The 24,671-nt window shown below is 39.6% G+C and overlaps 1 protein-coding gene across 2 annotated transcripts in view; it reads left to right on the top strand.

The window, feature by feature from the left end:
- The window catches only part of LOC124388984 (protein bicaudal C homolog 1-like), a 74,470-nt gene extending 53,739 nt beyond the window's left edge, over nt 1-20,731 (top strand). The window contains exons 8-21 of one of the 2 annotated variants that reach the window (XM_046854156.1): nt 761-1,012; nt 3,205-3,336; nt 4,135-4,354; nt 7,237-7,398; nt 8,837-8,985; nt 9,133-9,268; nt 10,040-10,193; nt 10,434-10,590; nt 10,947-10,986; nt 11,588-11,742; nt 12,067-12,220; nt 12,435-12,592; nt 12,896-12,995; nt 17,837-20,731. In XM_046854156.1, the coding sequence (XP_046710112.1) occupies nt 761-1,012; nt 3,205-3,336; nt 4,135-4,354; nt 7,237-7,398; nt 8,837-8,985; nt 9,133-9,268; nt 10,040-10,193; nt 10,434-10,590; nt 10,947-10,986; nt 11,588-11,742; nt 12,067-12,220; nt 12,435-12,592; nt 12,896-12,995; nt 17,837-17,967 (2,100 nt within the window). In that variant the 3' untranslated portion in view covers nt 17,968-20,731. Of the gene's footprint in view, nt 1-760; nt 1,013-3,204; nt 3,337-4,134; nt 4,355-7,236; nt 7,399-8,836; nt 8,986-9,132; nt 9,269-10,039; nt 10,194-10,433; nt 10,591-10,946; nt 10,987-11,587; nt 11,743-12,066; nt 12,221-12,431; nt 12,593-12,895; nt 12,996-17,836 lie in introns of both variants that reach the window. The other variant, XM_046854155.1, reaches the window with a different exon arrangement.
- The last annotated feature ends 3,940 nt before the right edge of the window (nt 20,732-24,671 follow it).

Genomic DNA, 24,671 nt, shown 5'->3' with positions numbered 1-24,671 from the left:
CTCAGTCTGGTTCAGGCTACACAATCATGGGGAAAGACTGCTGACTTGACAGTTGTCCAGAAGACGATCATTGACACCCTGCACCCTACCAACTATTGAGTGCATATACAGTAAATAAACATACTTTCCTAAAGGCCAACAATTCACAAAAATAGTTTTTTTGATTGGTCTTATGAAGTACTCAAATTTTTTTAGATAGTACATTGGTGTGTGTGTGTGTGTGTGTGTGTGTGTGTGTGTGTGTGTGTGTGTGATGAATCTATATAATATACGAGTTTACTTTTAATGATATTCAAATTTATTAGGATGCACCTGTATATGTTATATGATCTTATATTATTACAGGATTACAAAAAATATTTCGTTTTTTCTGTAACATGACAAAGTGCATAATTTTTTGTCTTATCAGCGAATAAAAGGTGCTTGTGAAAGAAACACAGAAACAAACTAGTTATAGGATTAGATGTAACCATGAATAGATAAAAACGTTATTTATTAAAGAAATTACAAAACGAAACCTTTGGCAAGTTGAAGTAGAATTAGCTGAATAACACACTCCCGGCCATGATGCTATATGAATTGAAACCACGTTTGGGTGATGGCGATTGTATTACATCACAAATCCATTTTTTTTTTCATTAAAGAGAGTTAAAGCTATCCAGTTCTTTGCTGTTTAGTTGCTGCTGATACAGGTAGGTCTGAGGAAAGCCACTGGAGAACCTGACTGATCTTTTCAGTGTTCTTTGTGGTTGTGCTGCAGAGGGGAACAGCCATGTTGCTGGAGCACTTAGCTGGAAGCCTGGCGAGTGCCATTTCCGTGAGCACACAGCTGGACATCGCTCCTCAGCACCACCTTGCCATGATGGGCCGCAACGGCAGCAACATCAAGCACATCATGCAGAGAACCGGCGCTCAAGTGCACTTCCCTGATCCGAACTGCCCACAAAAAAAGTCCACCGTCTACATCCAGGGCACCATTGATTCTGTATGCCTGGCACGCCAGTACCTCATGGTAAAAAAAACAAAAAAAATTTTTTTTTTTCCTGTTTTCTTATGTTCTGCTTTCAGGTTTTTTATTTACACTAACCAGGCATAACCTTATTGCCACCAATCAGGCATAACATTATGACCACCTGCCTAATATTGTGTTGGTCCCCCTTTTGCTGCCAAAACAGTCCTGACCCTTTGAGCATAAACAGCATTAACTTCTTCAACAATTTGAGCTACAGGAGCTCGTCTGTTGGATCACGGACCAGCCTTCACTCCCCATATGCATCAATGAGCCCCGGTCGCCCATGAGCCTGTTGCTGGTTCACCACTGTTCCTTGCTTGGACCAGTGGTAGATATTGACCACTGCAGACCAGCAACACCCCACAAGAGCTGCAGTTTTGGAGATGCTCTGACCAAGTCGTCTAGCCATCACAATTTGGCCCTTGTAAAAACTCGCTCAAATCCTTACTGTTGCCCATTTTTCCTGCTTCTAGAACAAAATGTTCACTTGCTGCCTAATATATCCCACCCACTGACAGGTGCCATGATAAGGAGATAATCAGTGTTATTTACTTCACTCGTCATAATGTTACAATGTCATAATTTTATGCCTGGTTGGTGTATATATTTCTATACTTTTTCTGTCTCTTTTCCTTCTCTTTTGCTGTGTAAGAAAAACTCTTTAGCTGTCACTTTGTGTTGCAGTGTTCTTCAGATGTCTGGGCCCTCAGGTCAGCTTAGTAAGATATCCTGTAGTAGAAGAAAGAATAAGGCTCCATTAATGGGTGGTCAGTGAGAATGAGAGTGGGGGTGGCAGCACACAGAGCAAAAAAAGAAGAGAAATAGCATAAACATAGGATCCTCGTTCAGGAACACACAAGTAGAGAATGTTCCCTTTGCGCTTTGTGGGAAAACAAAGCCATTGCAGCACAGAGAAGCCTCATCTCTTCTTAGCTATGCAGCTCTCCGCCCAATAACACTCTCTTGTATTATTAGATAGTATTTGAGCTGATACAATTATAGCAACATACAAAAATGTTTTTTTAATATATTTTGTGCACTATAACATTTCTGTTATGTATCTATTATAAAATATATAAAAGTTTGCCTTAATTATGTGCCAGTGGGCCAATTAAATTCCTTCTTTCAACAGGAGACATTTTAAGAAAGCAGCTTTATAAAAATTTAGATTTCCATTGAGTAAGCCAAAGATGACAACAGTAAGGGAAAAATACATGAGACATCATGAAGCAACCTTGAACCACATTCCAAGAGAACTCATCCTCTTCCTCTTGGTGTTCTGTCACACAACTAGTGTGATTTATAAATCATTAAGGTATACAGATGTAAAAGACTCAAGACAAACAGCACTTAGGTTGTTGAAAGGATATTTGTTATTAACATCAGGGTCTTTTTGCAATCGCTATTTAGTGCTTTGACTAATCTGTGGATCGATGCTGAAGATTAATATCTATTTTAATATTTTAAAAGCGAATTACAGGATGCACCTGTATACTTACTATACCTGAATACTTATATACAGGTGATTTATTTTATTTTATTTTATTTTATTTTAATTTGCAAAAATTTCAAACACACTTCTTTCCTATGAGGGAAATGTTTGTAGAATTTTGTGGAAAAATAATGAATTTAATCCATTTTGGAATAAGACTGTAAGAAAATGTGGAAAAAGTGAAGCGCGGTGAATACTTTCCAGATGCTCTCTAAGTGCAATCTTACAATATACTGGTGAAGTTATAGACTGGAGGCTCAAAGGGAGAGCAATTTATTAACATAGCAGCAGAAGATACGAGGTCAAAACCTTTTTATCAATCACATCCTCAAATAATTGAGTCCAACATCTCTGTTTAGATCTTTGGGAAGTTTGGTGAGTGTATTAAAAGCATAAAGCTAAAGGTTCTAGAGCATTCTCAGTGGTTCCAGAGTGCCCGCTGGGCTTGTTGAGTTTATACGCAATGTGAGTTTCCTCAATGCTGTACCTGCTGATGTTGTTCTTCTCCACATGAGAACGAGAGGGTGGATCCCAGTACAATAACTGTAGCTTTGGTACTTTAGGATGTGAGCCAAGTATTTATTGGGGCACTTAAAGTTCCAGTGATTTAAAACTGTGTTGAAAGTTGCTTTCCATTCGTTCTTTCTCACTGTCTGGTGGTGTGTGTTTGTGTGTGTACTTGGATATGGGTGTGACACAGGGCTGCCTACCGCTGGTCCTGATGTTTGATATTAAAGAAGACGTTGCAGTAGATCCACAGTGCGTCACATCTCTCATGGAACAGCTGGATGTTTTTATCAGTGTTAAACCCAAACCCAAACAGCCTAGCAAGGTAAACACACACACACACACACACTGTCAAGGCTGTAAAAAGTTATAACCCATAACCTGTAAAGGAATCAGTAGTTCTGATCTAATCTCAGGCTGGATTAGTGTAACAATGCACCGTATGGCAGGCACATGTATGTAAAAGTAGCATGTGGTTTTAACTCGAGAATCTGGGCATAGAAAGCTTTTCTCAGCATTCATTTTCATATCCTTGCTCACAGTCAGACAACGAAACAGGATCTCGTGTTTTTCCACGACCGGCTCCGTTCTAAATCAGCAGACTGCAAATCGCCATTTCAGCGTATAACTCCAAATGATATGCTGATTAGCCTGTTTGTTATTCCATTTCTTGAAAGGCCCTCTATTTTAAAAGTACTACTTTTGAATAATGCTTAGGGTGGGCAACAAGTTCATTCTGCATACAGTATATGAGTTCAGGATGATCAGGCACACTCATGTAAGCTAGCCTTCCTTTCCATAATCATTTTTATATATTTGATTAGCTGGAACGATGCAAGGCATGGTTCTCGTTACAGTCTTTATGGAACGTTTTGGTTCATTCACGCAATTTTCCACATCAAGGACAGTCAGTCAGCCATATCCATTTCCAGTATATCCAGTATTTTTCAAATATTTATATTTTTTCAGCTATTTGGTTTTCTGCATAATATACATTGATTGTGTAAAACGACAAAATAGTGTACAGCAAAACAACAAAAATATTCATTAAAGTTTAATAAAAAAAAGTTTTTTAGGATTTTAGGACATCAGTGACTCCATGTTGCTTTTATAACTGTTATAGTCAGTGATAGTGAAGAGTGTGGAGAGGAATGCCCTGAACATGTATGAAGCCCGTCGCTATCTACTGGGCCTAGACAGCAGCGGAGTGTGTGTGTCCATCTCCACCTCCTCCAACAGTAGTAGTAGCAGCAGCAGCCCTCCGTCTACCCTGACCCCGACTCTCAGCTGCCCCGTTGGCATCGATATACTCACCTCTGCCAGCTTAGGGCTCACCAGCTTGGGTAAGTGATGCATAATTTTTTTTCCCCTTTAATTAAGTATATAGTGCTGTGCAAAGGTTTTAGGCAGGTGTGAGAAAAAGCTATATGTAAGAATGCTTTAAAAATAATGTTAATAGTTTGTTTGTTTTTATCAATAAACAAAACGGAAAGTAAATGAACAGAAGAGAAATCAAAATAAAACCAATATTTGGTGTGAGCACCCGTTGCCTGCAATCAGCATAAATTTGTCTAGGTACACTTGCACACAGTTATTGAAGGAACCCGGCAGGTAGGTTGTTCCAATCATCTTGGAAAGCTAACTACAGATCATCTGTTGATGTAGGCTGCCTCAAATCATTCTGTCTCTTCATGTAATCCCAGACAGACTTAATGAAGTTAAGATCAGGCCTCTGTGTGAGCTAAACAATTACTTTCAGGGCTTGAAAGGAGCCTGCCTGATAGTATTGCCAGATGGATAAGAACAGTATCTGCCTGTATTACTCAGCATTGAGGACACCGTTAATCCTGACCAAATTTCCAACTCATTTTGCAGAAATGCACCCCCAAACTTGCAAGGAACCTCCATCATGCTTTACTTTTTCCTGCAAAAACTAATTTTACCGCTCTCTACCCCTTCAGCAAACAACTTGCTTTGTGCTACAGCCAAATTGTTCAAATTTTCACTCATCAGTCCAGAGCACCTGCTGCCATTTTTCTGCAGCCCAGTTTCTATGGCTTTTTGGAAGCCTTTTCTGGCCAGACTTCTCCACAGAGTAGATGTTTATACCTGGGTCCCACTGGTTTCTACCATTTTGTTGATGGCACTGTGGGACATTTTGTGATTTCAAAGGGAAATAAACATAATGTGTCCTTCATCTGCTACATAAAGTTTCCTTGGCCGACCACTGCGTCTACTGTCCTTAACGCTGCCCTTTTGGCGGTTTTCTCGTGCTTTTTCGAAATAGCTTAAACAGCACATCTTGAAATCACAGTCTGCTTCTAAATCTTTGAAAGAGACTTTGCTGATGCAGTATAACTACCCTGTGTCTTGTTTTGCCATTGTGTATGTCCTGTGACATAAAGAAGCAGATTTTTGCTGTTCTTCACTCAATTTACATTTACATTTACATTTGCGGCATTTAGCAGACGCCCTTATCCAGAGCGACGTACAAACGTGCTTTAAATCTCTAGTAATAAATAAATCTACACTGGTACGCAAGATTACAAACTCAATATAACTATAACTCGAATTCTACAAACTTGGAAAGTGCTAATGTAGGTATTTTAGGAAGAGGTAGGTCTTCAGTCGTCGCTTAAAGATAATCAGGGACTCTGCTGTACGGACATCTAGGGGAAGTTCATTCCACCACCTCGGTGCCAGAACAGAGAAGAGCCTTGAATTGTACTTACCTCTCATTCTGAGAGAAGGTGGTACCAGTCGAGCAGTGCTGGAGGATCTCAGACAGCGTGGTGCAGTGCGAGATGTGATGAGGTCACTGAGGTAAGATGGTGCTGGTCCATTGTTGGCCTTGTAGGCAAGCATCAGTGTTTTGAATCTGATACGTGCAGCTACTGGAAGCCAGTGAAGGGAGTGCAGCAGTGGGGTGGTGTGGGAAAACTTGGGCTGATTGAACACAAGTCGTGCAGCTGCATTTTGGATCATTTGCAGTGGACGAATAGCGTTCAGGGGGAGACCTGCCAGCAGAGAGTTGCAGTAGTCAAGTCTTGAAATGACAAGAGACTGAACAAGCACCTGGGCAGCCTGTATGGACAGAAATGGTCGAATCCTTCGGATGTTATAGAGAAGAAATCGACAAGAACGAGCAACATTAGCGACATGTGGGAAAAAAGACAGTTCATTTTCAAGCCTCTTGCACAGCTGTTTCTGTTTTAGTAATGACTGGGTTTCAACCTACATATGAAATTGATGATCATTAGCACCTGCCTGGTATAATTGGTTACTTGATGCTTGTCTTACAAAAGTGTAAAAAGTGTACACATTTTGCAAAATTAAGATTTTAAAGCCGCATTTAAGATTTTTCTTCTGTTCTCTCACTTTTGTAACTTTTAAATGACCTTTTTTTTTCTTACAATTTGCATTTTGTAAATTGAATAAACATTTTTGAAAGCATTCTTACTTTACAACATTTCTTAACACCTGCCTAAAACACATTACATACTGTATATCTACAGATGTTATTTATTTATTTATTTATTTATACGAAAATCCAGCAGATTTTGAGGGGTCCACAGAGTAAACAGTTGCTGAAGAGTGATGAATATTAGATTTTATTTATCAATCTTTTATCAAAGTTGTGATCTTTGTAGAATAAAGATTTTATTTTGTTCCAGGTGCACAAGTCTTGCGAACGCTGATTTTTGAAAATGATGATAAGAAAAATAAATGACAATCACTTAATAATTACAAAATTGCATTTTAAGCCAAGCTGATATATATTTAGTGCCAGCCACAAAACTCTATAAAAGGCAAAGCTCACAGAGCTGTAAACAGCAAAATGATGACTAAATAGCGAAAGAGCATCCTAAGTGCGGTGTGTGATAAATCTTCCACTAATGGAAATCAGCTATTGCATCATGTCAGCGACCAGATGCACAGACCTACTCGGCTCCTTTTATAGGAGGCCATTTCTTTTGTCCTAATTAAAAAGTCTCATTGGATTAAATTTATGGGTTTGTGGATTCACATTACAGACTGTCCTTTGTATAAGTTGGTTTCACAAACCCAAAAGGTCTTGTAGGATACAATCAATTTGCAGAACTAACTGGATTTTAATGAATGCTACTTACAAGAATACATTTCATAATTAATCCTTCATGTCCATGTGTTGTTAGCAAAGGACAGACTTTATTGCTTATAGTTATATTTTATATCCATATTACAGGTCTGCTTGGTCCTACAGCTGCTTCTCTGAGTGCTCCATCCACCCCCAACTCTATCCTTAATGCCCTTAATAGCTCCATCAGTCCCCTGCATGTCCCTTCATCTGGAACACCCAGTCCTACTCTTTGGTCCAACTCACTGGCCAGTCCGACCAGCACACCAGGTGAGAGAAACGCACACATGTGCACGCACACACACACACACACACACACACACACACTCACTCACTTTTTCATCTGCTTGGTGATCTTGGAGCTTGGACTATATTTCATTGGACTTTTATTTTATTTTTTATAACTTGGGCACACTATACAGCTTCATTCACACTAACAAAATGTATGTTAGCTAAGATAGCCAGCTGCCCCCCGTGTTACAAGCTAAGTGGTTAGCTTAGATTATGCTACGTCTTCACCAGTACCTTTTTTGCTTTAAGTAACATGCTATTTTTACAACCAAGCTAGCAAACAAGCTTCTACATAAAGATATGTAGATTAAACCACAAATCAGCAGGTTACTTAACAATTCATTATTATGCTATGTAAAGCACTAGCCAAAGTGACTAGGAAACTGCCAAACATTAAGTTAATTATTACATTTCATAAAAGAATATATGAATAGACTCAAATAGTGTACCTTTCTATGTGCAAATAGCTTTTTTTTTTTGTCTTATTCATAAACTTTTATTGACAGTATAAAAGCATATAGTATTTTAAAGAATAACAAGAAATAAAATGTACATAATTCACCATTTTTGCCAACTCTTATTAATACTAACTAATAATTTTTTAGAATCAGAATATATTACTGATCCCATAGGTTGAAATTGCTTAATGCAGTTAAGGACACATTAACTTTGTTTGGCACAGGCACTATGAGGCTAATGTAACGATGTCATGGATGTCAACTTCATCTAAAATCTTTTGTGCATGCTTATACAGCCAATAACTTTTGTTTTATAGGACACAAATTACAGTGCATCCAGAAAGTATTCACAGCGCTTCACTTCCTTTGTTACAGCCTAATTCCAAAATGGATACAATTTATTACAAATGAAAAAGGAAAAGAAATACGTGCCTAAGTATTCACAGCTGTTGCGCAATACTTTGTTGACGCACCATTGGCACCAATTACAGTCAAGTCTTTTCTGAGTGTGATGCTTCAAGCCTGGTACACCTATTTTTGTGCAGTTTCTTCCATTCTTTTTTGCAGAACCTCTCAAGCTGCATCAGGCTGGGCTATTTCCGGATGCACTATAAGAACAATTGTTTGTGGATGGCTGACAATAAGATTCATATGTGCTTTCTGAACAACTAATTCCACATTTAATCCCAATGGTGGTTGGTTTTCCTAGGTTGGAGTGAAAGAACTCAAGTGTCCTGCATGGTACTGAGTCCTGACCACAACCTCAATGCTGTTTTGTCTGAATAAGCATACGTCCCTACAGGCGTGCTCATAAAATTTTAAGGAAACCTTCTGAGATGTTTGGAGGATATTATTATACATCTGGAACAATATGTTAAAAAGCTCATATTATTGTGATGGTCAGGTGTCTACAAACCTTTTAGCGTTTTAAAGATTTTTTTTTCTGCCAAAACCTCTAGGTTTTTCATCACCCTTGATGATCCATCCAGCCACTCAGGCCACACTGACCAACATCCTGCTCCAGAGTTACACACAGAATACACCATCTCCTCCACCTGGCCTTGCCCCAATAGATCCACAGGTCAATGGAGTCACAGACTGCAACAAGGTTGTATCCTCCCTGGTGACATAGCCTCAACAGTTTCCTGCTAGCTGTTAGACTAGAAAAGAATTAAAAGAAATAATTAAAATACTTATGTCATTTGAATGAAATGAGCATGCACTGAAATGGATTTGCATCTGTTTTGTGCTGTAGACCTCTATGTACAGCAGAATGTCCACTTCCTCACTGGCTGACAAAGTTCTGAATGCGGCACATGGAGATTCTGTCCAGGATGCCAGTTCCCACTGTCCATCAAAAACACTGTCCAGCAAGTCCAGTCAGGATCGAGGTACTTTCATACTGGAGTAAATATGCTGTAGTATGAACATAACAAGGTTTAGCATACTCACATATTTATTGCTTTAGGCTTTAATACACTTTTTTGGTTCAGTAAGCAGATGTTTTATTTGGCACATACTACATACATTGTATGTATGTATATTTCAGAATGGTAGCATGGAAATGATTGTATATATAAAGTGTATGTTTAAATTTTTATACTTGCATTATTATTGTTTAAAGGCAACACATTGAGTAGTCGAATCTCCTGGAAGAAATGTGTTCTTTTAGTTGTGTTAGCTGTGAAGTAGTTACAAGTTACACATTTTTTTTCTGCCAATTCTCATGTTATTCAGGAATAAATGTGGTGAATTGCTTGATTGGCACTAACCCCCTGACCTTCTTCAGATTATAATTGGATTGTATTGACTTTGGCTAGTTCATTTATGTATTAATATGAGTTCGGCTTCCAAATGGTTAAGCCATGCTTTCCTGAAGGCCAAGCATTTCCGTATTCCTGCATTGTAACCAGTAAGATGTGTTTAAGTTGGCTGAACTTCTAAACGCCAGGAAAAGGGTATGGTTTCTGTCCCTCACTCGGTCTAGGAGTCAAATTAAACTAGAGTTTCCTGTCTTTGGTGAGCAGTGAGGCTGTAATTAGGGTAGTCGACTCAGATTCCTTTATGCCAAGAGTAGTCATGCTATACGTTTGTTAACCAAAGATGTTTGTCATTTGGCTCAGAGGTGTGTGTGTGTGTGTGTGTGTGTGTGTTTGATTCAGGATCTGATACTTTTGTGGAGGTGGGCATGCCACGGAGCCCCTCACACTCGGGCAGCAGCAGTGAACTAAAGCAGATGCTGACCTCGTGTAAAACCGCCTCAGGCAAGAGGCAGGCTGTGGAGTTACTTCAGGGCACAAAGAACTCTCATTTACAGTATGTTCTCACATCCTTATGCACACAATATCAGCTGCTACATACACTGATACTTTGATTTTGAGAGTATTTACAGTATACTAGAGACTGGAATCACTTATGTTATCTGGATGTTTTTTTGGTTGTAGTTAAGTTGTCATCATTATATAACAAATAACATCTTACAAAGAACTTACAAAGAAAAACTACTTTTTCTGTTCTCTTTCCCTCTTGCTATACTGCTCTTTACTTCTTTTACAGTTCAGACTGTTTGCTTTCTGATTCGGACTCTAGTGTGTCTGAGAGTCCTGTGGCAGATAAACGGGCTCCGGGCAGTGAGAGGGCGGCCGAACGAGCTGCCCAGCAAAACTCTGAACGCATTCGTCTCCCGCCGCAGTCATCTTTCACTAACATGCAGGTATTCCAAAAGGTTCTTTTTTATGTTTTTTATCTTCAGTTACCAGACCCACTGTGACTACAACATCAGTCAAAGTGCTCAGGATATATACTCCAGGTCTGCACCCGGAATCTTTATGCTAAATCTTTTTCAGTGAGTCATGCTGCATAGGTTTGAGTGGAACCGGGTTCACTTTTTTTTCTGAAACCAGTGTAAAGTAAACTGTCCATAAGTGTATGCTAAATATGTGTGACAGAATGAGGCAGTGTTTAGTTTGTGCCTTTGCTTTCCTGTAAAGCAAGCTGGCAGGTTATATAGGATGACCATCTTCTTCTCCCGATATGCTAAACACTCTTTGATTCTGTTTTTCTCTCCAGGCATTTGATTATGAGCAGAAGAAGTTGCTGGCAACCAAAGGTATGTGGTTGACAAACTTGATCTCTTTTGAAGGGTTGGTATCCTGCCTATGAATTCTGTTCATCCCCAATTTCCTGTCTCCGGTTTCCTCCAACGTTCCAAAACCATGCCAGTTGTTTTACCAATGACTCTAGTAGTTACACCAAATTGCCACTTGCTGTGAATGACTGTGTTATTTATGGTGCCATAAGATGGACTGGCATACAACCAGTGTGATAGCCCAACCCTGATTGGGATGAAGCGATCACTGACGTGTTTAAGTCCAGTGTGGAATTAGAATCAAAGGGGCTGAATTTCCAAGGACAAAATATATTACAGGGTTTAGCATGTCATTACAATCTTGGTTTGTTTTAGAATAAAACTCCTGCAATTCTGCTACAATAAACAAGATTTGTAATAAGCTTTTTTTCCATTTCTTGCGTTGCTCCGGCTTTGACGATGCCAAATATTAAACTAAAAGCGTGTAATAGATATTGGCTACGTGAAATAGATATTGTTGTTTTCACATATTTTTTAAAGGCATGTCTACAAAAGTACATTGTACATTTTTAATTATGCCAAGGAGTTCTAAAAAAGATCTGTGGTGTTATGCTTTTTTCAGCCATGCTAAAGAAGCCGGTAGTGACGGAGGTGCGGACCCCAACAAACACATGGAGCGGCTTGGGTTTCTCCAAGTCCATGCCTGCGGAAACCATTAAAGAGCTGCGCAGGGCCAACCATGTGTCCTACAAGCCTACTATGTCCACTACCTATGAGGTGAGACATGTTCTTCTCATGGTGATTCAGGGGATGGGCTTTTCCATTTCTAGAGTCAAGCCTTATGTTTTTGGTGGAATGCACACTTGTCGATCTCAGATACCTTAGGTAAATACATAAATAGAATATATTCGGGACCTTTTCCAGAGTGTTCATTGGTATCAGTTCATGATCTGGTACAGTTTGTTCAGAGTTAATGCTTGCTACTGTAATTTAGAGTTGAGGTAAATCTTTCAGATGTGCTTAGATTTTCACAAGCACAGCCAGTAAGGGAAGCTTGTGGCTACAGTGAGCAGTGGTGATATAGCATGTGTGTCATGGCAGGGAACTCCTCTGTCACTATCACGCTCCAACAGCAGAGAAGGAATAGGAAGTGGCAGCGACTCGGACAACTGGAGGGAGAGGAACGGGAGCGGGCTCCCGTCACACAGCGATTTTCCAACGCCCATCAGTCCCAAGAGAAAGCAGAACAAGTCAGGTGAGCTGGTCAGCAAGGCAGTAGAAATTACATGAAGCTGCAGTCCTGCTGTCTTGCTTCAAGACAGCTGATGTAGCTTGAAATGTGGACTATTTTTGCAGTGACAAGAAAACAAATTGTCCTGGCTAACAAAAACCTTTGGTTCGGTTGATTTAAATGCAGACATATTAGCAGGTTTGAATAAAACGGGCCTAATTTTTGTTTTTTGCAGTAGAACACTATCTGAGCAGCAGCAACTACACGGACTGCATCTCCTCAGTGACTGGGAGTAATGGCTGTAACCTCAGCTCCTCTCTAAAAGGCTCTGACCTGCCAGAGCTTTTCAGCAAGCTGGGCCTAGGGAAGTATACAGATGTCTTCCAGCAACAAGAGGTACTGGCTCAGAAAATAAATTATTTCTAAAAATTGCGTCTCATACTATCAGATAGGGGTTGATGGCACAAGAAAAAATATTTTCCCATAGAGGAAAGTTAAATGCCCAGCTGGTTCATGTTTTATTCCACATCTAATATTGTTGGCATGTAATCAGATTTCTGAAGGCTTCTCCAAAGCAATTCTTTCCAATTTGAGATGATGAATTTTAATCCTCTGGTCTAAGTAAATGAAAATCCATACTGTGAATTTATTATGTAAGCTCCTACATGGTCAAAGAGACAGTTTTTTTCTGCTTTACAGATTGACCTGCAGACGTTCCTCACACTGACCGATCAGGACTTGAAGGAGCTGGGCATCACCACATTCGGAGCACGTCGAAAAATGCTGCTGGCCATCTCAGGTTAGTTTTTTTGTTGTAATTATTCTAACTGATTAAAAACATTCAGAGTCTCAGAAGACCCAGCCATGATTTAGATTAAAAGTGGATGAATGCATGCATGGATGGAGCTGTCAGATACTTACACACGTCAGGCCCCATTTCACTGTCCATACTAATATCAAACAAGACCCTTTTGAGTTTGTTCCCAAGTTTATACAGCATTTGGTTTGCACAAAAGTTGCACAAATGATTGCAATCAACTTGGAACATAGATGCGGCAAAACTCGCCCACAACAGACAACAGCATTTTACAATTTGACATTGCTGTTTCCTTTAATGCTGATGATCCCCCGAAGGAGAAAAAAACACAGAGTCTAGATCTGAGGCTAGCTCAATATCCTTCGTTTTTTTCAGTGTTAATACTTGTTATATATGGCCAATGCTGATATGGTAGTAAACTTCAGAGCTTGGAGGTACAAAGAGGACAAGTCAGTTTGTGCTGAGGACAGGAAATGCCTGTGGACCAGTGTTTATTTCTTCTGCTGAGGTCCTGAACAGGTCAGAAATGTAGTGTAGTCTGGGTTTATGGACTGTGGTACTCAGAGATCATCCTCCCTCACTTTTTGTGTCCTCTGTAAGGAAACAAATACATTACATGGAGCTCGGGATCTGTCAAACATGTAGCTTAAAAGATCAACAGTGCTTATTGCGTATTGGATGAATGGATGGATGGATGGATGGATGGATGGATGGATGGATGGATGGATGGATAGATAGATAGATAGATAGATAGATAGATAGATAGATAGATAGATAGATAGATGGATGGATGGATGGATGGATGGATGGATGGATGGATGGATGGATGGATGGATGGATAGATAGATAGATAGATAGATAGATAGATAGATAGATAGATAGATTAGACAGATTAGACAGATTAAATAAATTTGAACATCCTATTCCACATTTAGTGCCCATAAGCTGTTTGGAGGTCACTCTGGTAACTGGACCTCACGTCTTATTAATATATTATTACAAGCAAATTTCGAACTTTGTTATGTAATGAATGTATCCAGGCTGAACAACCAGTATATATAAATATAACACAAGCAAAGAAAAGATGATGATGATCAGGTGATCAGGAATGTCTCAGTCTCAATCATGTTTACATCACTTATGCCCTGCTTATTGTTACCTTCATAGGCTAGTTTACATCTGTGGTGCCATGAAATGATACACCAGTGGTAGATTGAAAAATCAATGACAACAAATAAGTTGATGGGCTGAAAGCGGTGCACAATCTTCTTTTTCTTCTTTCGGCTGCTCCCATTAGGGGTCGCCCCACAGCGGATCATCCGTCTCCATACCACCCTGTCCTCTACATCTGCCTCTTTCACACCAACTACCTGCATGTCTTCCCTCATCACATCCATGAACCTCCTCCTTGGCCTTCCTCTTTTCCTCCTACCTGGTGGCTCCATCCTCAGCATTCTTCTACCAATATAATTCATGTCCCTCCTCTGCACATGTCCAAACCATCTCAATCTCGCCTCCCTCACCTTGTCACCAAAACATCCCTCTAATAAATTCATTTCTAATCCTGTCCATCCTCGTCACTCCCAACGAAAACATCTTCAGCTCTGCTACCTCCAGCTCCACCTCCTGTTTTTTATTCAATGCCACTGTCTCTAATCCATACAACATTGCAGGTCTCACCACAGTCCTATAAACTTTCCCTTTCATTCTTGCTGATACCCTTCTATCACAAATCACTCCTGTCACTCTTCTCCACCCACTCCATCCTGCCTGCACTCTCTTCTTTACTTCTTTAACACACTCTCCATTACTTTGCACTGTTGACCCCAGGTACCTGAACTCCTCCACCTTCTCCAGCTCTTCTCCCTGCAACCCCATCACTCCACTGCCCTCCCTCTCATTCACACACATGTATTCTGTCTTTCTCCTACTGACTTTCATTCCTCTTCTCTCCAGCGCATATCTCCACCTCTCCAGGCTCTTCTCAACCTGCTCCCTACTCTCACCACAAATCACAATATCATCCGCAAACATCATAGTCAGGAGACTCCTGTCTGACCTCGTCCGTCAACCTGTCCATCACCACTGCAAACAGGAAAGGGCTCAGGGCCGATCCTTGATGCAGTCCAACCTTCACCCTGAACCAGTCTGTCGTACCTACTGCACAATTTACTGCCGTCACACTGTCGTCATTCATGTCCTGCACCACCCTCACATACTTCTCTGACACACCTGACTTCCTCATACAATACCACAACTCCTCTCTTGGCACTCTGTCATCGCTTTCTCTAAATCCACAAATACACAATGCAATTCCTTCGGACCTTCTCTATACTTCTCCATCAACATCCTCAAAGCAAATAAGGCATCTGTGGTGCTCTTCCTCGGCATGAAACCATACTGTTGCTCACAGATGGTCACCTCTTCTCTCAGTCTGGCTTCCACTACTCTTTCCCATAACTTCATGGTGTGACTGATCAACTTAATTCCCCTGTAGTTACTGCAGGTCTGCACATCTCCTTTATGCTTAAAGATCGGTACCAGCACACTCCTTCTCCATTCCTCAGGCATCTTCTCACCTTCCAAAATCCTGTTAAACAATCTGGTTAAAACTCCACTGCCATCTCTCCCAAACATCTCCATGCTTCTACTGGTATGTCATCTGGTCCAACCGACTTTCCACGTTTCATCCTCTTAATCGCTGCTCTCACTTCCTCATTACTAATCCTATCTACATCCTGCTTCACCAACTCCACATCATCCAACCTTCTCTCTCTGATTTTCCTCATTCATCAGCTGCTCAAAATACTCCCTCCACCTTCTCAACACACTCTCCTCACTAGTCAACACATTTCCTCTCCATCCTTTACTGCTCTAACTTGCAGTACATCCTTCCAGCTCGGTCCCTCTGCCTGGCCAATCGGAATAAATCCTTTTCTCCTTCCTTAGTGTCCAACCTCTCATACAGCTCCTCATATGCCTTTTCCTTGGCTTTCACCACATCCCACATCCATCTTTACCTGCTGCCACATCTCCTTGTACTCCTGCCTACTTTTCTCATCACTCTGTCTATCCCACTTCTGTTTTGCCAACCTCTTTCTCCTTATGCTCTCCTGCACTTCCTCATTCCACCACCACGTCTCCCTGTCTTGCTTTCTATTTCCAGATGTCACACCAAGTACTTTTCTAGCTGCCTCCCTCATCACTCCTGCAGTAGTTGCCCAATCATCCAACACCTCTTCAACACCACCGAGCCTCTGTCTGACCTCTTCCCTGAACCTCACACTACACTCTTCCTCCTTCAGTTTCCACCATCTTATTCTTCTTTCAGTCCTCACTCTCCTCCTCTTCTTCTTCGCCTCCAAAACCATCCTACAGACCACCATCTGATGCTGTCTAGCTACACTGTCCCCTGCCAACACCTTACAGTCTCCAATCTCCTTCAGGTTGCATCTCCTGCATAGCACATAGTCCACCTGTGTGCACCTTCCCCCACTCTTATATATCACCCTATGATCCTCCTTCTTCTTAAAATATGTATTCACCACTGCCATTTCCATCCTTTTAGCAAAATCTACCACCATCTGCCCTTCCACATTCCTCTCCTTAAAACCATACCTACCCATCACCTCCTCATCACCTCTGTTCCTTCACCTACATGCCCATTAAAGTCTGCCCCAATCACCAATCGTTCTTTCCTTGGTACACCATCTAACACTTCATCTAATTCACTCCAGAATCTTTCCTTCTCCTCCATCTCACAGCCAACTTGTGGAGCATAGGCACTGATGACATTTATCATCATCCTTCAACTTCGACCTTCACGATCATCACCCTATCAGAAACTCTCTTCACCTCCACTACACTCTTACTGTACTCTTCCTTCAGAATCACCCCTACACGATTTCTCTTTCCATCCACACCATGATAAAACAGTTTAAACCCACCTCCAATGTTCCTGGCCTTACTCCCTTTCCACTCGGTCTCCTGAACACACAACATATCTACCTTTCTCCTCTCCATCATATCAGCTATCTCTCTCCCTTTACCCGTCATAGTACCAACATTTGAAGTACCAACCCGAACCTCCACTCTCCTACACTGCTCCTTTCCCTGATGTCTCTGTAGACATCTTCCTCCTCTCTTTCTCCTCCTTCAGCCAACAGTAGAGTAGCCCAATTTCCACCAGTACCCTGTCGGCTAACGATACCTGTGGCGGTCGTTGTTAACCCGGGCCTCGACCGATCCGGTATGAAATTCTCATTTGTGATCCGCATATTTGATTTGGCACACGTTTTACGCTGGATGCCGTTTCTAACGCAACCCTCCCCATTTACCTGGGCTTGAGACTGGCACTAAGAGTGCACTGGCTTGTGCATCCATAATGGCTGGGTTGAAAGTGGAACACAATGCTAGAAAAAAATATTGGTCATGTCACCAATAGCCTGGTTTGAAAATGTAAGACGTAGAAAGTACAGATAGTTGTGTGAAAATGTAATGAGAGAAAGGAAAAAGTTGTCAGAAAAATAAATATTACTGATAAAAAAACATTTCATGCTAATTCATCTACAGACATCTAATACAATTGTGTGCCTCTTACATTGTGGTAACAGTTTAGTGAAGAACCACATATAGCTGGAAAAGTCAGGTTTTCCAATACTGCTGTCCATATATAAGAATAGTGCAAAAAAAAAAGATAGAAGAAAACACAAAAATTGCGAATTGATATGAGAGCATCAACCCAGGCAGCATTCTCAGTGTCAGCATTTCCAGCATTAGTAAATAATCTTACTAACACCTTCTACTGCTGATGTATTTTACAGACCTGAACAAGAACCGAAGGAAACTCTTTGAGCCGCCCAACATCCGGTCCTCATTCCTGGAGGGGGGCGCCAGCGGGCGTCTGCCGCGCCAGTACCATGCCGAAATTGCCAGCGTGAGTGGGCGCTGGTGAGTGCTGGTCCACCCACCCTTGTGTTACTGTTACACAGACAGCCTTAACTGCACAAAGCCATTCCTGATGCTTTAATAAACAGTATATACTGGACCAAACTCTAGGAATCAGTGCCAAAAATAAAAGGTCTTTGGAAAGAAGGTTGAGGACTTTGGAGGACTTGTGTAAATGTTGATAACTGTGTAAAATATGGTTCTCTATGCAGTATGGTACTTGTGTGGAAATGAAGGGAATCCTGAAGGATTCATGAAGCTCCTGCACTGTTATTGTATAAGGAGCTATCTGTGTACTTAGTTCATGGGTTTTTTTAATTTATATCCTTGTCTTAGACTTGTGTCATACTAATTCTTTGCACTTTAAGAGTACTAAATACTTTGCCTATGGGCTGATTCCTCTTAATCCGCCCTACAAGATGTGCATGGAGCGTATATAGCACTTACATCATGGTTGTTTTATTTTTTAGCTTTTTTTGCAATGCATCAGAACTCTGTTTACTCATCAATTTCATTCAAGCAATATAGTTTTAGGTCTTTTTTGTTTAGCTGGCACAAGGACAAAGAACCTCTCTGATTATCTCTGATTATCACCAACCATCCTCAGGCCAGAGGTGTGCATCGGGACTAGGACCGCCGCTAAAAAAGGTCTCAAATGATTTTACTCAGTAATCCTCTATGTAAAATCTTACTAGGCACAAACAAAGTACCAAGCAGTACCACAGCATTGCCTTTCATTTAGAAGTTTTTTGGAATGTCATGTTCCAAGAACAGTAGTGTATTTAACATGGATTTGGCAACCATGCAAAAAGGTATTTGCACTAGTTAGTGTAGTGCAGGAAACAACGAATTGCTCATTTATTTATATTTCGAAAAACGTCAAGTTAATCTGAAAATATCTAAAAACAGACAGCAGTGCCATTATATAAGGTTTAGCCATTGCATTTGTTGCACAAAAATGGCTATGGTGATACTAAAATTGCCTAAAAAAATGATTTTGTACTTTTGTTTTAGAAAAAAAGTAGCGGTCAGATCAAACATGAATAAAATTCTCCCAGTGAAAACATGAATTCACTGAAGGGGAAAGGACGGTGGACATGCATTTGCTCTTGGCAGTGGTTGTTTTCCTGTCATGTTTTAGGTGAATATTGACCTGTGAACTTGCAAGTCTTGGATTTGTCAGCCAGTAGCTTCTTTGTGGTATTTTGACTTGTTAAACAAATAGGTATGAAGGAGCTGCTTTGTATTCAGTATCAGTCATTCACTTTTCTGTTTCTTTTATCGTTTCTCGCTGTGCAACTGCAAGAAAATAGCCGACTCTTCCACTAACACACTTTAGGCTTTTTGACGGCTTTTTTGTTTTGCTTATTTTTTCTCTCTGGCTTCTACGATATTCTTCTTAGCAACATTTAAGCTGAATATTTGTTTCAATTCTGAGCATTACTAATGCAGCATTTAGTTTGCAAGGTCCAGCTGTTTTAACTACCTCTTTGTCTGCTTTTCACCACTTTCCTTAAGGAACACAGCTCTAAAATAGGAAATTGCATGCAAAAAATGCATCTCTCTGCGTCTTTACCTGGCATTGCAGAAGGAAGGGTACGGTTATGATTGTCTGGTCAGCGTGTACGCATGTAAAGCTGTGAATGTTGCCAGTCGTTCTCTCAAGGTCGAATCCATCAAGTGCCTTTTTGATACTTTTCAAAAACGATCTCATCGCGGTACAGCGTTTTTTGGAATTTTTTGCCACGGATGTAGCTAAACCACTCATGGAATAATCTCGCAGAGCATTGCTTCATCTTTACATGTATAGTATTATTGTATTTGCATTCAGTATGTTATGTATGACCTTACATGTGATTAGAGGTACTGTTGAAAATATGTATTGTGCATATTGCAATTTTTATTGTCTTTTATACTTTTTACCTACTAGTTCGTTATGGGTCATTTCCAGACAGCAGCGAATGATCAATTAGCAGTTGGGTATGTAGTGTTTTGACTCAGTTTTTTTATATATATATATATATATATATATATATACCAAATATGGTATGTACAAGTGGAAGAAAAAACTTCCTGTCAGTATTAACTGCAAAAAAAATCGACCGACTATGCAAAGAAATCGCTTTGCCATATAATGTTTGTTTTCTACTTAAAACACCGCAGTCTTGTTCCAATCAAGTTCACAGGCTGCCTGACTTCCGTACAGTATATTGCTGCCTTGACGTTCCTGATTAGTGCTTCGTATGCATCAAATGCTATTTTTATATTTGTGATTTTGTGAGCGACCAAACTGTATTTGATTTGTAGATTTATTTTTCTTTCACTCCCTAAGAGGAGAAAATAAAGGGAACAGAAACAGTTTTGTCTTAATATGTTTGACATGGCTTTGTGACCAGGGCCAGAATTTCTTTCTTTTCATTTCTTTTGAGGATCTTGAGTCACAACCAAATGAACAAATGCTCCAGGATGATCGTGTAAAGTGGCGTACATTATAACTCTGTTGGAGCATTCGTATTGATGATAAGGGAATAAACAAAAGCACTAATCTGTATTGCTCTGCCAAATGTTTTATAATCCCTTTTGTTCGTTGTTGGATAGGGTTTAGTTTGCCAGTGCCTTGCAAATGAATCTAAGTTTGACACAGATAAAATACTCCTTAGGACTGTTATGATATAAAGTTGTTTTAATGCTATAAACATCTGGTACAATTGAATGTTATTTACATGTTGGAGACCTTGTTACAAAAGAATAAAACGTATGCAAACCTTTCAGTCGTTGCATTTCTTATTTCTGTGTGCACGTTCATTCGCTTTTGAATGATTCATGTTGCAAACCGAGCAAAGATTCATTTAAACCCTAAATCCTGGTTGTTCCGTTTAATAACAGAATTTTTTTTAAGTCCGATGAAGAAAAGTGCCAGATCCTCATTGATCCATCTTTGTGAAATCCTCCAACAAACCCATCCACCCCTTGTATTGCATTCCCCAGCTTTGCTTCAATCAACCATCTAGCTGCTGTTGATAGGAATGTGAACCAGGGACACATGGCATACTGCTCAGCCGAAAACTTCCCTTGTGTTTTAATAATCCGTGAACTCGACCACACCCATGCTGACTCATTATTTTCCAAAATCTGCCCATGACCTCAGCATTCCTCTTGAAAGATCTCATGAGAGCCCACATTCTTTTTTATGTGTCACCGTCTGAACAAACTATTAACCATAACTTGGAACTTTTGCAAACTCTATGGACAGCATAGTGGAAAACTAGACTGGAATATTTCATTTTGCATATAATACTTTTCTATTTTATCATTTTGTCCTGTAAATTCAGACTCATTCCCATTCCAGAGTCATTCCAAAAAGTGTTGACTGACTCATTGGAGGTATGGGTGGAAAAAAAGCCAACAATTTACTTTTTTACACTCGTTTTATTTTCCTCTAGTGAGGTTTTGTCTTTGCCCCATAAAACCAGCCATGTTTTGGATGATGGACACATGAAGGAGCGAACAGAGGCACTGAATTCTCTGCACCACATTAAAAACCATCTAGAAAGAATTCAACGGATACAGCAAATGGGAAACCAACCACCGGTGCCAATTAGGAAGTATGTTTTAAATGATGCGTGTCCAAAAATTGACAAAGAAAATTTTCTTCATGACATTATAGGGATCTTTTGCTTTCTTACAAATCTGTTTCGCATTAAGGTATTAGAGTAACCAAAGGATTTCTAAATATCTCTCCAGTAGACCACATGCTGGTTTCCATTGCAGACACAGTGTAAGTGATCTTTGCCCTTGGAAAAAGTAAATCTATTATCAAGTATCCAAGCAAATAGGGCTTGTCTCAGAGCCATCATTAAGACCTAGTGGTGTTGATGGGCCAATTCGAGTGTAATTGTGTTCAATTAGAGCCGACAGAAGTGAAAAACTGGACGTCAAAGTCTTTCTGCAGCTTGTCTGCTTCTGGCTCTAATAACATTTTGCTGAAAAGCGCACGACCCTGTGATTACTCATTGAGCTCCTCAGCTTTCATGGCCAGACAGAGGCTCGGTTTTCTTCTTTTTTCCTTTCGGTTGCTGTTTTTAGGCCAAAATGAGCCAAAGAAAGGAAAAAAGTCTGTAAATATACAACAAAAACAACCCATTATGATACAGAAAATACATGCAGGAGATAAATAAAAATAAAAAATCTCCCCAACATCTGAAAACTTTTAAGCCTCAATGTGTTTTTATTTTGTTTCCACTAGAGGGCGATAAAAGCATTAATGTGTTCAGTGCCCACCCCACCTCCCTTTTTTCATAATGTGATTAAATTATTCATCAGCACAATGTATTAATAGAACTGACTCCTTTATCGTGCAAAAATGCCTGTCGGGGGATGTTTCATTACTGATTATGTTCCCTCAAGTTCCTTCACAATACTAACCTTGGAAAGCTTCTTGCTGACTTTGGTGGGATGGGATTATAATAATATTGCCAGAATATCCACACTAATCCATGTGCTTATTTGTCTGTAGAACTAAACAGGGCATCTTTATGTATATCTTTATGTAGCCATGAAATTATTAGCTATTAGTTTAAAATGTGTTCATTTCGACTGCTTTAAGACTGCAATGCAGCAGCACTTTATAGCTTATCTATATATCGGTACAATTCTGTGCACAATGCTTCAACAGATCAGGTTCCAAAGATCTAACAATTTATATAATAATCTCTACATCATTCTTGTTATCTCATAGATTGCTAACTAGCCAAGTCTCTGCCATATTGTAAAGATTTGAGGTTTTCCAGCATTTGCTATATTTTTTTTAAACAATGGACATTGTACCAAAGCCGAAATAAATAGATTGCAAATATCAGTTTTATATGAACAGCTAAATTCAGTTTTATTTGTATAGAACTTTTAACAATGAATATCATTCCAAAGCAGTTTAACTAAAACAAACAGGTTATAAAATATACATTTGTATGTTAGTTTCTATACGTTTAACACTAAGCAGTGGTGACTGTGGTAACAATGGCAAGGAAAAACCCTGAGAGGAACCAGACTCAAAATTACAGTCCAAATTCATGCTCGTATTTCTTGAGTCACTCAGTAACTTCATTGATCTTTAGGCTGTTCATGTGGAACGATCCTCAGCCTAACAGGCAGTTTTCAATTAAATCAATTTGTCTCATGAAGTGTGTCCCCAATGAGTGAATGAAAATATAAGGAAGAAACCTTGAGAGGAACCAGATTTAAAAGGGAACCCATCACTATTGTTGAGGAGATAAGCTGCTCAATGACGAAGACTTGAATGAAAAACTGTTAAACTGTAATTCTAAGCCAATGTAGCAAAACTGGTCATTTTGATAGCAGACCTAAGACATCTTCATGGTTTCTAAGTGGCACCATCCAAATGTTTTTTCTGGCTCTTTTTATCTTTAGCAGTTAGTGGTTTCCAGTTAAGGAGAACTAAATCAGGGCATGATTTAAAAAAATATATATTTTTATTATGAACATATTTAATGTGCTTCAGGATGGAGATTTCCTACAAATACTGTCTTTAAACAGCAAGTAGCTTATTTTTTTATTGTTATAATCTTGTGAACTTGAATCTACTGTATATTGACTATTAATGCATATCATTGTAGCCTAAGTCAAGGGTAAATCTCTCAAACTGGATTTTTCCTAAATACATTGAGGCTAAAAATAAACAGCGGAGATTGTGGGTACATAATAAGAGTTTTTGTCTCTGAGAGCCACAAGGATTATAATGAACACGGTCCAGGGTAGCTTCATTAGAGACCAGTCATGCATCAGCCTGAACTGTCTTCACAGCAAAATCCCCTGAGTTCAATTAACACCTAAAGTGATGAATTAACTCTCACTGCTGTGTGCTGCTAAATAGAGCCAGTAACTCTACAGCATTTTAAAGTCTGGTTACCTCTATAAGTGAACAATAAGGGGGTAAAAAATCACATTTGAAACTGCCCGGGAGCAGACATCCTGACATCTGGTGTCTGAAATGAAGTGATTAGGCGTATGTTCATTTGCAATAACTTAATCAGTGTGACTTTCACAGTATAAGGAAAAGGTTAGCTAGGGTTTAGGCAAATTGTTTGTGTTTTACTGCTGTGTGTGAGAGTTCTTTTAAAAGAGCATGATATCTTCTTCTTTGTCTTATTCTTATTGATCATTTATTTCTACTTATTTAACATACATTTCATATTATTCTGCTTTTTCTTCTTCTCTTCCTCCACCTTCTACTTATATATCTTTATCTTCTTCTTTCTACATCTGGTGTCTGAAATGAAGCAATTAGACATATGTTCATTTGCAATAATTTGATCATAGTGTGACTTTCACAGTTTGAGGAAAAAGTTAACTAGGTTTTAGGCAAATTGTATGTGTTCTACTTCTGTTCATGAATTCTCTTAGTCTTCTTTTTAAATAACATACATTTTTGCTTTCTCATCTTCTTCCACATTAATACTCCTCTCTTCCTCTTCTTTATTTTCTTCTTCTTTCTCTTTTTTCTTTTTCCTGTCTTCTTCTTGTTTTTCCTCCTAATTTTACTTCTTTTTTTCCTTTTGTTGTAACTAAGTTGTCCATGCCAGCCAATTAAACCTTCTTGTAAAAAGGAGCGGAATTTGATACATCTATTTAGGAGGGTCTAAAGAACATTCTGACTAAATTTGGGCAAAGTGCTGCCAACACTCTAGCTCCACC

Source organism: Silurus meridionalis, chromosome 7, assembly GCF_014805685.1.
Source record: "Silurus meridionalis isolate SWU-2019-XX chromosome 7, ASM1480568v1, whole genome shotgun sequence".
Classification (NCBI taxonomy): Eukaryota; Metazoa; Chordata; class Actinopteri; order Siluriformes; family Siluridae; genus Silurus; species Silurus meridionalis.
This window is presented reverse-complemented; position numbering and strand designations above follow the sequence as displayed.